Below are 15,107 nucleotides of genomic sequence, written 5' to 3'. Positions count from 1 at the left end.
AGTATAAAGGCCGCGAGGTATAGTGGAGCTTCTTGTCGTTCTTGAGTAGGGCCACTACTATAGTTAGCGTCTGCCTAGGCCTTGCTTGTGCTGCTTAGAAACTTAACTACTAGTACTAAGCGAATAGTAGAATGTAGTGCTCACAGAGCCAATAACATTGCCCGCTTATAAGTCCATGTTCGTGATGCAGAAGGATATTATGGAGGTCATAACGGTGGCAGCATCCAAGGCTGTAACAGCAGTGGTTCTTGCTAAAGTTGCAGGCCTATCTACACCAACAATATCCTAGCAGCGCCAAGTCCATAGACGTGGCGCTAGACATGTTAGCATGCAACTTTAAAATCATCAGTCTAGTTCCTGCATTCACGCTATAACCAAGCGTAGCTAGAAACCGCTATACCCGTCCGGCGAATGGTTATTGTATTTGAAGATCATTTGGAGTTCTCACCCAGTCGCCCACGACATGATTCCAAGTATTGCTCGCATCTACTCGTCGATTTGAGAGGAAGCCCAGTCAACTACACAACATGGACACCAGCGAATTTTACCTGCATATCGCGGCAATTCACTTTAACATAAACCTTATGGCTTGATTTAACTATCTGTTTGGCGTAAAGCTTATCAAAATATTTTTCTCGGAAAAGAATGGCAGGCCACACTCTAACCTGCCGTGATCGGGTATCAAGAATAAAGACTTTAACAGAAACCTTATATTTGAGAGGTTTACTATCTATATCTATAAGTGGCTTCACCGGTCGCTAAATTGTTCGATCAAGGTGCTCCTCGCATGTACAGCTTTCACATGCCTTCTCTCTTAGTCTCCAGAACAGTCTCGTACTCGCTAGGTACTGACTGACTGAATTCTTGCAGAATGGCAGCGAATTGCGGATCCATCTTCCAACCAGCTCCACCCATATCCACATAAGAGTTCAAGACATCTTCGTACCCCTTTGCTGTCAGAATAGCCCAAGCACGGATATTCTGTCCATGGGGAAGGATAAAGCCAATTCGATGATTGGTGAGCGTACTGAATTCGCCCTTTGGATAGTTGATGTATTTGCTCTCATCCGGTCCCTTCACCTCAATAATATCAATGTCGTTAATACTATCAACGTCGTCAACATCGTCAAGCGGGTTATCTTCCAAGCCAAAGAGCTTCACAATACCATAAACGTAGTCGACATAGTCGACCTCTTTAACACGGCCAAGCGGGTCTTTTCCCAACATAGGTCCAAAGTACTGCGATGTCTCCAACCAGTCAACAGCTTTCGCAATATTGTTTGTGCCACAGCGTGCGATAAGTGTGGTAAGCCAATGCGTTGGGTGTTCGAAATAACCTCGCAGAGAACCTTTAGGAATGCGTTCGCTCCTGCCCCTAGGACCGTTAATCAAGTCCTGCATGTACTCGAAACGTTGGATTACGCTATTAAGAGCGCGGAGTGTATCTGAGCTCATGGCGCTGCGAAGATCGATCCTCATGATGCACTCCATCGATAAAAACCTATGTTTAACCATCTCATGCCACACCAGTATAAAGCGCTCCTGCATCTGAAACCGCCATCTTATACCATCTAAAATAAGCTTAACGGATTCCAATTGCTCCTGTTTAGTAGAATCTCTAGACAAAGTATCACCTGGGACTGAAAGGAATCCGTTGTCTCTCGGGCTAGAATAAGACAGCACAGTGCAAGCTCTGTGGAAGTAGAAGATAACACTGTGCACCGGCACACTACAAGCATCATTTCGATTCATATATTCAACATTACAGTGGTATTCCTACTACTCATATCAAATATTTATCCACTTCCATGGACAACGCCAACCAAACATCAGAGTCTTTTTTATGCCAATTCTCTTCGATACACTTGTCAAATCACTGAACTTTTCTCAAATCCTGGTCGTCACTTTTTTTCTTCTTTAAGTATTTGTCATCACTGTTCTAACTGCCGCTCAGATGATTCATACTCCAACTCCCCACCTGCCTTCAACCCCGCGGTGAACACGCCCCTCTGGATGTGAAACACCGCATCGCTAACTTCCCTCTCTTCCTCCCTGCTAAAGACAAGCTGCGGGGTGCTAAAGATGTAGTCTTTGAGGCTCTTGAGCTGGTTGATGATGCTGCGTGGGGTGAGGATGACACGTTCGGCAAAAGAGCGCGAAGGGGTCTTAAGTTGGGCAGCTTGCTGCGAAGACGAGCGTGTGAGATGGCGTGATGTTTCGGGTTCAAGTGGGGATGAGGGCTGTGGCTGGATTGTAGCTACGGTAGTGTCGGCGGCGGAGTGGTCCATGGATGCCTCGATAGAGTGATCGGCCGTCGGTGAGGTCTGATTGGAAGAGCGTGACTGCGGGCGTGGCGAGACTTGGATGTGGCTCAAACGTTTCGTCTGGCTAGATGGTATCTCCTCCTTGGCTTCACTGACATCTTGATGGTCATTCCGCCTTGCTCGCTTGGGTGCTGGTGTCTCGACTACCGCCATGTCCTGTGAGTTTTCGACCTGGTTCAGAGTCGAGTGCGATCGGCGCAGGTTCATTTTGCGATTGCTTTGAGGAGATGCTACGTCGGCATCAGACATGGCGTTGCTGCTCATCGACTTGCGTTTCCTTCCGCGCGTCTTCTTGGGTGTTGGAGAAGCGGCCACAACAATGTTGTCGAGCATATTTGTACCGTTGGGCTCCACTGAATCCTGCTTTTGCAACTTTTCGTCTTGAGCTTCTGCTGGGGCCTTCTGTGCTTTGCTCTCTTTCCTTCCAGGGGGATGTCGGGGTTTCTTTGTGCTTGGAGGGAGAGGAGGAATACCAGAAGAGTGCCTGGTAGAGCGGCGGAGCGAGTTGGGTGTGTCTTGTGAAGAAGGTACAGCAAAAGAGTCGTCCACTTTATTTGTGCTGGTTGTTTCGGCTTGGGAACTTTTACGTGAAGTACGCCGGGTGGAAGCGCGAGTAGGCGTTTGTGTGTTTTCCACCTCAGCATAACTGCCGACTCGGTCACCATCTCTGATAGACAGCTGCTGATGGGAGGCAGCGTCTACAAAGTCATTCTGGGACTCGGACGCTGGTACCTCTGTTCCATCTGTCGCAGGCTCATCGTGTGCTTGCATGTCAGCGTCGATTTGAGCAGTCAGTTCAAGGTCTATGGTTGAGCTAGGATACTCAGACATTATACTGTCCGAAGCGAGACCTGCGTTTGCTTGCGGATTTTCGTGATGGGCCACGGCTTCAAGTAAAGCTTCCTCGTCAATGGTGGTTCCTTCGTCGAAAGAGGTAGAAAAGGTACTCTCTGGCTGTCGGTATTCGAAACTGGATCCAACGAGAACAGCACTATTGTTTGTGTCGACCTCCAACTGTGTTGTTTTACGGAAGCCAGGCGGTGAAGACCTTGGTTCGTCATCCGCAGCGTACCGAATGCTCCTTACGGCAGTGGGTGTTGCTACATCTGTATCCTCACTGACGACATTTTGAATGCTCTTGCGGGTATGTGGGGTAGGCGAGTATCCGAGATAGGCGTCCATCGGTCCCATCGCTGCAAGAGTCTTCAGTGGAGTGGCTTGAACACTGTGGTCTGGCAAATCATCCGCAGTCAATGCATCTGAGTCAATCTCCATAGGCAAGGGCACTTCGTCCGGTCGAGGTGAGAGAGCACTGATGTTCGCGAATAAGCCAGTCGAGTGTCTCTGGCGATCAACCATCTCCTTTTGGTGCTCGGTCAATAGTTGAGACTCTTGGTCAAATGGATTTGACGGCGATGAAACGATGGGTTCGAACTGGATCTGCGAGTTATCATGTCGCAGACGAGCTTTGGGTGTGCCCCTTGCAGGCGTCCTTCTCGACGCTGACTTTGGAACTGCTGGAGATCTTGACGCTGGCCTTCGTGTTGATTTTGAGATTTTGAAAGGTGAGTCCTTCACCCGGGGACTCTTGAACGGTCGTTTGATATCATCAGTGCTGGTGTCAGACTCATAGAATGAAGGCTGATGTGTCTGTTCCGAGGTTAGCTGGAGTACGTTGAACATCAGATGGGCACCTACGGCATCCTCCTTTCGAACTTCCAATGAGGGCAACGAAAGATCCACACTGCCACGTAGACGACGCAAAGCTTGTTCAAGATTAGCAGGATATTGTAGACTATCCTCTTTTCCAAAAGTGCTGTTCCAGGTCTCGATGGAGATGTTGACGATACTTCGTCGCCTACTAACAAAGCCTGCAGTGATCAAAGTTTCCAGGTGGAGCAAAGTCTGGCTATCCTTCCTTGGTAACCTTTCAATAGCCTTGCTCACTTCTTGCCACATTCTGACAACCTCACGGTGAAGATTCTTCAGCGGTTCGTCTCTGCTCTGCATCTTTTCTTCAGGGTCTTCAATCCAAACTGTAATCCAGTCTTGCGTCTTGCGGAGATACACGGCAAGTTGAGAGGTTGGGCAGTGCTGGATTGACATGGCTAGAGCAGATAGGAAGTCCTTCCTTGACTCAACATCGTCTCTGTCGAGATCCCGGTATGCAGCCGTGCTGACGGCGGCAACGGCTCCATATAGATGAACGTAGGGATCGAAATCTGCATTACGTCCAGTGAATTGATTTGAAGGCCACAGGTTTTGTCGGCCCTGATCTAGTAGTTTGCGACTCATCTGCTTAGGAAGATTGCGGAGCAATATGCTCGCATATGGGAGGCAAGAAGACTGTTCTTCTTCGGGTACGCGCTTCACCACAAATTCGGATACTTTTTCGATGACGCCTAGGATGAGTGCGCCCTCTCCAGCTTCTCGTCGGGCCGTGTCGATAAGGGTTGACAACACCTCATACCCACAAGGTTTGTTCATCAATGAGTCGGCTCCCAAGCCCAGGACTTCAACAACAGTGTCGTACTCCTTCCCAAGCGGACCAAGGACACGTTCGTTGGATGCGACTATGGACTCTTTCAGTGTTGCATTCAACAAGCTGGTGATTTGAGCCCAAAAACTTGACGACACGGCACCCTTGAGTGAACCACCAACAGTTGCAGCGCAGTCCCGCAAAAGCTCCAACTTCCCTAGTCGAGTATTCTGAGCTGCAAAACAAGGCTTAATGATGACTTCCATGACACGGAGTCGAACAGGATCAGCAAGTTTGCCTTCTGATTGAGTAACCAACAGGTCAATCAGATAGAGAAGTGGCGATGTACGCGTACTGTGACTTCGTGACCTGTGGGATGGTGTTGATGCGACCTCGAATTCGTTCTTGTCGTTGCGACTAAGGCTCTTGTCCGCAAACTGAAAAGGCCCCATCTTCTGGATAACAGTCTCTATCAGGAAGCAGAACTTATCTGCCCATATATCCTCCTTTTTCTGCGGTACCGCCAACTTTGCAGTGTGTCGATCCCAGATTCGGCGCAACAAATTGATAATCTGCGCCATAGCATCTTTCGTCTCCGTAGAAGCCATAATCTCCTTGCTACTTGCTTCGACCAGTGAGCTGATGAGTGAGAGCCACATTGCCTTGACGGGCTCGTCCTCGGGGTCTTTGGTTTCGGTCAAGAGAGTGGCATCCAACAAAGTTTCAACAAATCGAAGTACCCGGGCGATTGACTTCCGAACCCATCTTGGATCAACTAGAGGCAGCTCACCACGTTGGATCATATACTGTGGCCTGAGATCCAGTGCTCGACATTCATTCCATGGTTTCCGGGAGCCACCTAACAGAGCAGACACTAACCGACATGCAGGGAGGGCATGTTGGCCTGGGGCTGAATGAATCAATGGATTCCACACAGAAGCCACGAATTCATTCCAATATCGGTCAAGCTGTGAAAAAGAAGCTGTGGGGCGAAGCCCGTAGTATAACAGTGTGAAGTAGCCAGACGAGATTGGAGCTCGTTCAGGCTTCTTGGCGGATGTGCTCCGTTGCAGCGCATGTAGTGCAATGCTCAGGAACATCTTTGACCACGCCTCGGTTGTATTTGGTCCTAGATTGACAGAATAGAGGAGAAAGCAGAAAGCCACGTTTGAGTGAACCCTGACCTGTTCCTTTTCAGAAGAGACGCAAGATTGAAAAACTTCGAGCCATTCCTTCATTGCGGTAAACATGTCGCCGTTCAATGAGTCCTTCAGTAGACCTGTGACTGCAGCCCAGATTTGAGGCACCGATACAGCGTGATCTCCATCCAGCATCCGACCCAACTCTTTTGTAAAGACGCCCGCGATAGTCCCGCCATCGATTTTGGTACGGTTAAGCACAGCCAGTACGGATCTGGCGACGTTCCGGTCGTGGCCAATGGATTTTGCGGCCGTCACAGTAGTATCGAGAGCACTCTGGCTGATATCTTTTGAAGTTGACACCAGAGCTTTGAGTGTGAATGTAAACCATCTCTCAGTATATTTGATCATAACATCTGGTCGTTGCTGGATAAACTTTCGATATATGCGTATTCTGTAGGCTTGTACAGCATTTCCGGAAACACGTTCATGGATGGTGTCGAGCGCGTCCAAAGCTTTCTCAACACGGGTTACAGTCACAATCTTGGGCCGGAAGTTTTGCTGCATGAGAACAGCAAGGTGGACGTTGACGACAGTCTTGGGTATACTGTTATCACTAGCCATGCGAATGATGCGCTCAATGATAAAGGTGCAAAAGTCGTCGTCCATGGTGGATAGGAGGTCCGGGATGCGGAACAGAGCCATGAGCAGCTTCATTGCTTGTCCAACTAGTTGCGAGTCCAGTCCTGTGCCAGTCATACTAGGAGCCTGAGAGTCGCGGCGAATGAATTGGGTCAGCAGGGACATCTTTTGCTTGAGAGCCTGTTCATCTGGAATCTTGTCGTAAGCCTGCATAGTCCTCTCCAGCGACTTGTATGCATCCAGGCGCGACGACCGCTCTGATGAAGCAAGCAGCTTCACAATAGACTCGAGCATCTCGGCGAAGGACTTGAACTTGTGTGCGGCAACCGCGTCGTCTGCGGGTGGAGGCGTAGGGGTGCCGTCGGAGGGCTTGAGGATTGACTTGAGCGGCTTGGTGAGGCGGGTTTGGGGCAGTGGGCGGAGCGGCGAGCTACGTGTGGGGGTCCAGGAGTGTGCGAGGGCTTTGTTGGTGATGTTGCCGCATGTCTGCAATTCAAAGTTGACTCTCTTCTTCGCGCTGGCCGCGCTCGAGGGGACGTCGATGTCGGATGAAGGCGACTTTTCTGGCGTGTTTGGCGCCTTTACGACTTTGACCCTGGGCGCGACAGGCTGCTCTCCAAAGGGATCCTCGAGAAACTGCAGCGTCTCGTCGACGCCAGTGTCTTCCTGGTCTTTGGGTGGTGTTGGCGGGCGAACAGAAAGGGCATCGAATTTGGACAAGACCATGGCTATGCTGGAAACAACTGGCAACGAGAGAGACAGAGAGAGAGAAAGCAAAAAAGAAACCGAGACCGCATTCACATGGCCGTCCCCGTGCGCGCGATGAAAAGTATAGAGCAAGTGGTCGTGTCGGGAGGGATCGACTGGCCCCGGTTCGAGATGCAAAGGCTGGTGTTGGCGACGCGTCTAGGCGGGACGCGCCCGCGTAAAGTGGCAGAAGTGCCCCATTCACCGGGAGACGGACCCTCGAGCCAACGACCGCCCCCTGCTAAACACCAGACGCACGTGAGGACGCTGGTTGTGCCTCGCGTGCACTTGTCTGTCCCTGGTTTGGATCGTCTAATTAGTTATTCTTAGTTAGTTGGTTACGGTCCCTCAGTAGCCATGATTATTAGTCGGTCGCATTGATGTCCCTGGCGGGGCTTCCCGCCCTGGACCTTTTATGCTACCCGCCGGTTCATCTTCGAGCATTCACCCCGCGCCTCAATCGCCATGTTGTCGCAAAGGACAGGAAAGGGTGTGTAGCGCTCCAACAGGAAGCCGAGTGCTGTTGCGCCTGGCCCTTGCTAATCAATTGTTTTGCTAGCGAAACTTGACGACGTCACTCGCATTCTCGCCGAGCTCAAGACCGACCTCGATGCAAACAAACTCTCCATCGAGCGTACGATTCTCCACAGCGAATGGGAAACAACACCACTTACCGAGTAGACAGAAAGAAGAAATCTGCTCGAGCAGCTCAAGGTGCATGGACGCTCAGTCGACAATTCTGACCCCATATTTACCCAAGATGTACACTGTCCAACCCCGTCCGTTATCAACAGTATAATGACCGCGACAGGGCCTCCGAACATTAGGACAATATGCATTCCAAGGAAGCACTACTCCGGCATCGCAAGAGGCCCTTCGATGCATAGCCAACGCATTGCTACTTCAGCCCAAAACACGCCAGGTCCTAGTCGACCTGGGCCATGGCCCGCACGCAGCAGAAAAGCTAAAGGCAAGATATAGGCCGCGTATTCACTGTACAACACCTTACTGACTCCCGTGAAGAGCGACAGTGTTGACGATGAATTCCTTGCCGCGCGCGTGCTTTTCCTCATGACCTACGATGCGCAACTCGACTACACACAGCTTGTGCGCGAGAACCAACTTGCAGAGAGTATCAATGCCGCCATAGAACGGCACGCAAAACGATACTCGGCTACATCACGCCAGCCCATGGAGCTCATGGCACTATCCGAGACACTCAAACTCGTCTTCAACATCATCCACTTCCACAAAGACCTGAGCCCCGAGTTCTCGAAGTCGATACCCAATGTTTTTAAAATCCTCGTCTTGAGTGGCACCGTCCAGCCACCCCTCGCAGCTCCTGCAAGAGAACTCGTCAATGCGCTCTTACACTTGGACTTGGAAGACGAAGGGGGTAAAAAAGCAGTCTTTCCAGCAGACGACCCCAAACGCAATGCCGAGCACCTAATCAAAACCCTTGACAAGGCCATCATCGCCTACCCGCCCAAAGACCTAGACGACACCATAACCCCTCTTCTGACCCTCATCCGCCGCGTCTACGAACTCGCCCCAGAAGAAGTTGAGAAGACAATGGAAAAATTGATCCTACCTACAACCGAAGAACGCGACCGCCCCCTCGGAAAATCAGACACTCTCCCCTCGCGCCTCCTCAATCTCTCTACTTCGGCCCACACCTCTACCCTTCGCGGCTCCATCTCCTCCATGCTCTTCGAACTTTCGCACAAGGACCCCGCTACTTTCGTTCACAACGTCGGATACGGCTTCGCATCCGGATACCTCATGTCAAACAACATCCAGATGCCCGAGGAAGTCATCAAATCCAATGCACCCCAGGATATTGCGAACGCGATCCCGATCAATCCTATTACGGGTCAGAGATTGGACAAGGAAGAGCAGGTGCCGCAGGAGCCGATGACGCAAGAGGAGAAGGAGAGAGAGGCAGAGCGGCTGTTTGTGCTGTTTGAAAGGTATGTTGATATTTTCTCTTGTTCTTGCTTGTATAGAACATTTGCTAATGATGAGTTACAGACTCAAGGCTACGGGCGTTATGAATGTACAGAATCCAGTTGAGGAGGCGTATCGCTCAGGGCGTATAGAGGAGTTACCCGATGATGAGGATTAAGTCAACCATGCACTCGTGAATTGAGGGTGTGAAGAAATATATTATGATTACCATGAGACGATACATCCCTATTTGGCCTGTGCTTCCTGCTCATGAGAGGCTACACTGAGAATGAGAATGTGACGGTTTCCGCATAACGATGTAGTCTTTGAAAATACTTTTTGGAAAAGAAAAGATGCCTCCTGCCTAACCTAGGCTTTTTGTTCCCCGTCATAAATTGGTAGTGAATATGTGTCCTCCCTTCGTCTTTGATTGCCCTAGATATGTCCGTCAAAATGACAGAAAGCTGCTGATGTGCTATGTCCCTCGTATAAATTCTGAACAGCAAAAATAATTCAATCGAACCCCTTGCAATTCTAATCCTGCCAGTTCAGCTGCCGTATGCCTGGAAAGTCGTCCTTGCGCCGAACATCTGCTACTGGCGCAGGGATCTCGATACTGGGCAGATACCCAGTTCCGCCATCATTGCTATACTCGTCCAACCAGATTAGTCCTGCAAGCCGTCGGAGCGCCATGATAACAAAGCCGCCAAGGTAAATATTGAGCCGGCAAATGGGATATGCGCTGAGCCACAATAGAAGTAGCATACCCGTAACCTTTTGCCACGGTGACATGTTGTTGAGGATAGCGAGCAGATTGAAGGCTTCGGTATCGTGCGTGTGTGACGATGGTGATGCAAGCCAATGCAAGGTGCCGCTTGTGTAGAAGAGGAAAGCCCAACTGCATGCGCCGACAGTGTATATAGCGAGTCTTACATTAAGCTTGAAGAGGACAAAGAAAGTGAAGATGATGCCAGTTGTAGCTACTAATCTGTGTATAAGCGATTTGACAAGCGTTGGCATGGCGCTGAGGAATGCAAAGCCCTCAGCAATGTGTTTAGTTTGCGACTCAAAGATATCAAGTCGCTGGCCAATGTTGTCGACTTTGGAGAGAGAGCGGTCGGCGGCTTGATTTGTTTTGTTGATGGTGTCTTGGGTGACACCCATGTGGTTTGATAGGACCTCGTAGCTGCGCACCTGTGCCTCATGATTAGATTGTAGACTAGACAGAGCACCTTCGTGGTATTGCTGCAGTTGATCGGTGAAATGCTTAGCAAGCTGTGAGCTCTCCAATATCAAGTTTTGCGAAAACTCTTGCATTCTCTCATGTATCTGATCAATCTCTTTGCTCTGACTGGTGGCCAGCGCTGTTATGAGGGTTGAGATCGAAGACTCCATGAAGGCATTGAATTTCTCGTCTATCGCCTCTACTGTTGCAACTGCTGTCGTCCGAACCGCTTGGATGTCTTCTCTGAGCTCTTGATGCGAGTTTCGTGCTTCCTCGGCGTACTGTGTCTGTTCGCGGATCAGAGACTCGTATTTTGCTGTTGTTTTGTGCATATGTTCAGTCACACCACCGACAACCTTGGTCAGGTTTTTGAAAACTTCCAAGTGGTTTTCTCGCTCAATGGCGTCTCTGCTTGCCTGACACATGACAATTGCATTCTGACGGGCATTGCTAAAAGATGTCCAGTACTGAGGCATCGATTGAAGGCTCTTGAGGCATTGCATATACTGGTATTCCTTGAAATCAGGGTAGCACAGTTTGTCTTCAGATACCACTGCTGGTTGAGCATGCCACCAGCTGCCGCCTTTATCACAATACTTAGCAGCTGGAACAAGTATGTCGCAATGTGGCGGCGCAACTGGATTGATGGGTTGAGCACTTTGTAGTTCGCAAACAGCTAGCTTGGCTGCGTATTCTATTTTGACTTTATCAAGATATGCCTCCGGTCGACTTTTCGTAAACTCTGGCGCATGCTCCAGTAGTTTGCATTCGTTCATCAGGTGCGAAGCGGCCATCTGGGTGCATGTGGGTGCATTCTGCATGGACGATACGATTCCAAGAGCTTGCGTGATCACCTTTTGGTTCCTGGATGTTGTGTGTCGGAACAGTGAATCGACATCGATAGTAGGTACTGCGTCTGCTAGCGGAGAGTGATAGTGGGCAAGTGACCATGGAAGGAAGAAGATGCCCAAGATCAACAACTTTGCGATAGTGACCCTGATCCAAAGATTAAGAAACTGCTTTTGTTGTCGGGTAGTCATAGTAGTGAAAATGATGGCAAAACCGTGAGCGAAACGATGCACGACCGAAGTAGAAGGAACGGGTGAAAGGAAGAGGGCGAAGCACAGATTATACCACGAACGACTCTAGTGGCGTACTCAGTTGCCCTCTATATAGTGATAGAAGATCAGCGGTCGGTGTACCAAAGTATCGAGATTTTCTGTGATATCTGGGTGAGAGCAAATCTGTAGCGGGAAGCCTTTGGTCAGTGAGAGAGCGAGCAGCTTTGGTCAGTATATGGAACCACGTGGTTCAAACAACCGTCAGCATCGACTGTTGTAATGCGCAGCATTTTTTGCAGAAGACAAATGCGAGTTTTCTGATGTTCCCAGATGGGATGAGAAGAGGAAGGTGCTGGCGAGCGGGCCAATCAGACCCGCCGATGACGCGCTATCACGAGACATGAGGATTAGATGAGTCAGCAATAAGTTGCGGTTTCCCGAAATTCTCGCGGGAGTTATTACCAGCAGTAATACAAGATGTTCGCCCCAGTCCGACAACGGTGTGCCCGAAGCCTTGCAAAGGCACCAATTCAACCCGCCGACGCGATCCCGACTTTTCTATTACCCACATTCTCGAGACCATCACGGCAAAGGACCTTTACCAGCACCGCACCATGTCAGTCCAAGATCGGCTCTGCGCCGCTCTCGATACCCCAGGGCGTCACCTTCAAGGTGAACGCACCTTCAGCAAAAGATAAGGGATCACGTATACAGGCTATGTCTACAGTACATATCAAAGGACCGCTTGGTGAACTTTCTATGGACATCCCTCCATACATCAATATCAACCAGGATGCGAGCCCGAATGGCCCTACACTCTCCATTGAGGATGCGACAGATGCGAAACAAAGAGCCATGTGGGGTACGAGTGCTGGAATGTTTCCAAACTCCCTCAATTGCTAATGTGTGAACAGGTACCACTCGCGCATACCTCCAAAATCACATTCTTGGTGTGAGTGAAGGCCATAGCGCTATTCTCCGCTTCGTCGGTGTTGGATTCCGTGCCTCGGTCGAAGATAGCGCAACAACTGTCAATTCAGAATACCCCGGTCAAAAGTTTATCAATCTGAAGGTCGGATACTCTCACCCAGTCGAGCTGGGCATACCCAAGGGCGTTACCGCAAGCACACCGCAGCCGACTCGCTTACTACTAGAGGGTCCTGAGAAAGAGGTGGTTATGCAGTTTGCAGCAGAGATCAGGAATTGGAGAAAACCTGAACCTTACAAGGGCAAGGGCATCTTTGTCAACGGAGAGACGATTAAGCTTAAGAACAAAAGAGTTGGAGGCAAATAAGTGGGACCTTCGACTGTATATGTATATTATATGTACTGTGGCTGCACTGAATTATGGCCGTCCGGCACTAATGGAGCCTCGCCGCTGCTTATACAATATGTGGGAGAATACACGCAACCTCTTCGCCAATCGCGAATCGACTTCGCCAAATCTTCTAGCCATTTTTTGTCATGGGCTCTGCTATCACCTGCTTTGGGCGAGGCAACCTGGGACGATCCAGAAATTTCGTTGTATGGCCTCAAGATCAAGTTCAGGTGATACCAAGAAATCCAGAAGCATTGCTAACACGCTATTCATCTTGACGTTGAGGTAAACATACAAAGAGTTAATATCACAGATTGAAGGATCATTCCTGAAGCTAAATGCGATTCATGTCACTCCAGTCGTGTCGAGGGTAATCTCCGAGAATGAACAACCATCTTTCGGCCGAAGTTCACGAGATCGATTTGTTTCAGCTATTGTGGGATTGGTGGACCAGGGGATGGTGTGGAATGCCTGATCAATAAGGAGACACGAGCACTGGGTTGGTGTTCGCCAACAGTAACTTTGGCGACTTATTTTGTGAGTATCCGTCTCTTTCACAACTGGCAGAATTGTACAGTGGTTGCCCATCATCGTGATGGACAATACTCTTCAAGGACAGCAGGGTCACCACCCGCGAGGATAGCTAAAAGTTCTGAACCAATCCGGTATATCCAGCTTCGAAATTGGTATGTTTACCAGTATTTCTGGTCATCAAGAATAACTCGTTGTGTCATACCCGAATTCTGAATGACTATAGCTAGTTGCTCTGGGGTTACAAGTCCTATCAGTTGTGGAGATGCACGCGCTTATTGCTTTCATTCAATCAACTGTTACCGATTTTCTTACCGTGATCTTGCGGGCCACATCATTCTCTATCAGATCCTCCTTACTTCCTTCACTAGAACGGCCAGAGATTTCCGTCTTTGTTGGCAATCCGTACAGCTCCTCTGAGTGTTTCTCAGCGTTTGCCCTTCTGCTGTCCGATGTTTTGATATAACCGCGACTGTTGTATGCGTATGATGGAGTGTTGCTGGAGACGGACTTCGCTTTTCGATATAGCCCTGGACCACAGCCGACGATAATAGCAACAGACGATTCGACTATGCTCCACAACGCAAGCCATGTCCCGACCGGCGTTGTTCTTTTTGGGCCGATAGTTGTGCCGACCTGAATCACACGCACGATACTGGCAATGACGACTAGGAGACCCAGCCCAAACAGCATGCATATTTGCAACTTGCGCATTATGGGTATACTGAGATTTCTTATAACACCAATTGGAAGGATCATGACTAAAAAAGAGGATTAGCACTACCTAAGAGTATTGAGAGCAGAGTGAGCTTACTCATGAGATCTGTTGTGAGGTCGGCTGTGAAGCCTGCCCAAAAACTGATCAAGGGCCGGCGAGCATCATCAGCGCCACACCCATCTTGATCAAACCAGGATGAAGGGCTTGGTCCGCAAGCTGTGATATGCAAGACAATCACTACAATCAGAGACTAGTTTCCCGTGTCAATTTATGACCGACAAGGTGCACATCAAGGAGGATTGAAACTTACAATCATACAGTAACTTAGGACTGCCCACCAACAGTTTTCATACGACTTGATGCCAGCCATGATTCTCTTGTAGAAGGCCAATAGAGAGAATTTGATGCTCCATAGCGTGAACCATAGTCCGGGGTTGGTGAAGAAGAATGTCTTTTGCGCGTGGAGCTCGTCTTCGGCGAGGCTGGGATAAGGGGCAAGTCTTCCTTCTTGCACGTCCAGGATCCTAAACAGAACGCCCACTTTGCTGATGTATACGGACGTTACTGTCATGAACAATAGGTAGCCGAAGAATAACCATACTTCGTCCCACTGCACGATGGTATTCCTGTCGACGCGCAGCACAACTCGTGAGCAGATCGTAATGGTCGTTACGACCATGAGGCCAATGGCGGCGCCTCGAAGGGTATCTTCTGTGCATCCAGATCCAGGCATTATCGAGACTTTTCATGTACCATGGAACAGAAAAAACAAATCAACGAGAAACCCGCTGATGAGAAAGAGGCTGAAAAGCTTGCACACGAGGCGCGATCAAGAGGGGGAGCACCACCATGTAGCACCTGGTTTAGACCTTGGGAACTTCCAGGGGCATGTAAGTAAAAGCCGCTGGAATCCAAGCTTTTCAGCCTCTTGCTGGGGGGCATTGCGTTATCCCCCGCACGTATATGGCCAAGCACT

The 15,107-nt window shown here is 49.6% G+C and overlaps 6 protein-coding genes across 6 annotated transcripts; 2 read left to right on the top strand and 4 right to left on the bottom strand.

Moving 5' to 3' along the window:
* Positions 1-798: 798 nt before the first annotated feature.
* Positions 799-1,752, bottom strand: COCCADRAFT_23548 (uncharacterized protein; the record flags this gene model as incomplete). Its single annotated transcript, XM_007710731.1, has 1 exon — positions 799-1,752. One exon carries the CDS (start codon positions 1,750-1,752, stop codon positions 799-801), a length of 954 nt encoding a protein of 317 aa, XP_007708921.1.
* Positions 1,753-1,931: 179 nt separating this feature from the next.
* COCCADRAFT_87285 (uncharacterized protein) lies at positions 1,932-7,310 on the bottom strand (the record flags this gene model as incomplete). Its single annotated transcript, XM_007710791.1, has 2 exons — positions 1,932-3,974; positions 4,023-7,310. 2 exons carry the CDS (start codon positions 7,308-7,310, stop codon positions 1,932-1,934), a joined length of 5,331 nt encoding a protein of 1,776 aa, XP_007708981.1.
* Positions 7,311-7,796: 486 nt separating this feature from the next.
* Positions 7,797-9,456, top strand: COCCADRAFT_33948 (uncharacterized protein; the record flags this gene model as incomplete). Its single annotated transcript, XM_007710749.1, has 6 exons — positions 7,797-7,821; positions 7,891-7,965; positions 8,017-8,093; positions 8,143-8,301; positions 8,355-9,301; positions 9,363-9,456. The coding sequence occupies 6 exons, from the start codon at positions 7,797-7,799 to the stop codon at positions 9,454-9,456; spliced, it is 1,377 nt and encodes a 458-aa protein (XP_007708939.1).
* Positions 9,457-9,812: 356 nt separating this feature from the next.
* On the bottom strand, positions 9,813-11,543 carry COCCADRAFT_2252 (uncharacterized protein; the record flags this gene model as incomplete). The annotated part of the gene is made up of 1 exon (XM_007710720.1): positions 9,813-11,543. One exon carries the CDS (start codon positions 11,541-11,543, stop codon positions 9,813-9,815), a length of 1,731 nt encoding a protein of 576 aa, XP_007708910.1.
* Positions 11,544-12,041: 498 nt separating this feature from the next.
* COCCADRAFT_33946 (uncharacterized protein) lies at positions 12,042-12,858 on the top strand (the record flags this gene model as incomplete). Its single annotated transcript, XM_007710748.1, has 2 exons — positions 12,042-12,426; positions 12,479-12,858. 2 exons carry the CDS (start codon positions 12,042-12,044, stop codon positions 12,856-12,858), a joined length of 765 nt encoding a protein of 254 aa, XP_007708938.1.
* Positions 12,859-13,701: 843 nt separating this feature from the next.
* Positions 13,702-14,864, bottom strand: COCCADRAFT_87382 (uncharacterized protein; the record flags this gene model as incomplete). The annotated part of the gene is made up of 3 exons (XM_007710790.1): positions 13,702-14,174; positions 14,228-14,381; positions 14,442-14,864. 3 exons carry the CDS (start codon positions 14,862-14,864, stop codon positions 13,702-13,704), a joined length of 1,050 nt encoding a protein of 349 aa, XP_007708980.1.
* Positions 14,865-15,107: the final 243 nt, after the last annotated feature.

Source organism: Bipolaris zeicola (assembly GCF_000523435.1).
Source record: "Bipolaris zeicola 26-R-13 unplaced genomic scaffold scaffold_21, whole genome shotgun sequence".
NCBI classification, from domain to species: domain Eukaryota; kingdom Fungi; phylum Ascomycota; class Dothideomycetes; order Pleosporales; family Pleosporaceae; genus Bipolaris; species Bipolaris zeicola.
This window is presented reverse-complemented; position numbering and strand designations above follow the sequence as displayed.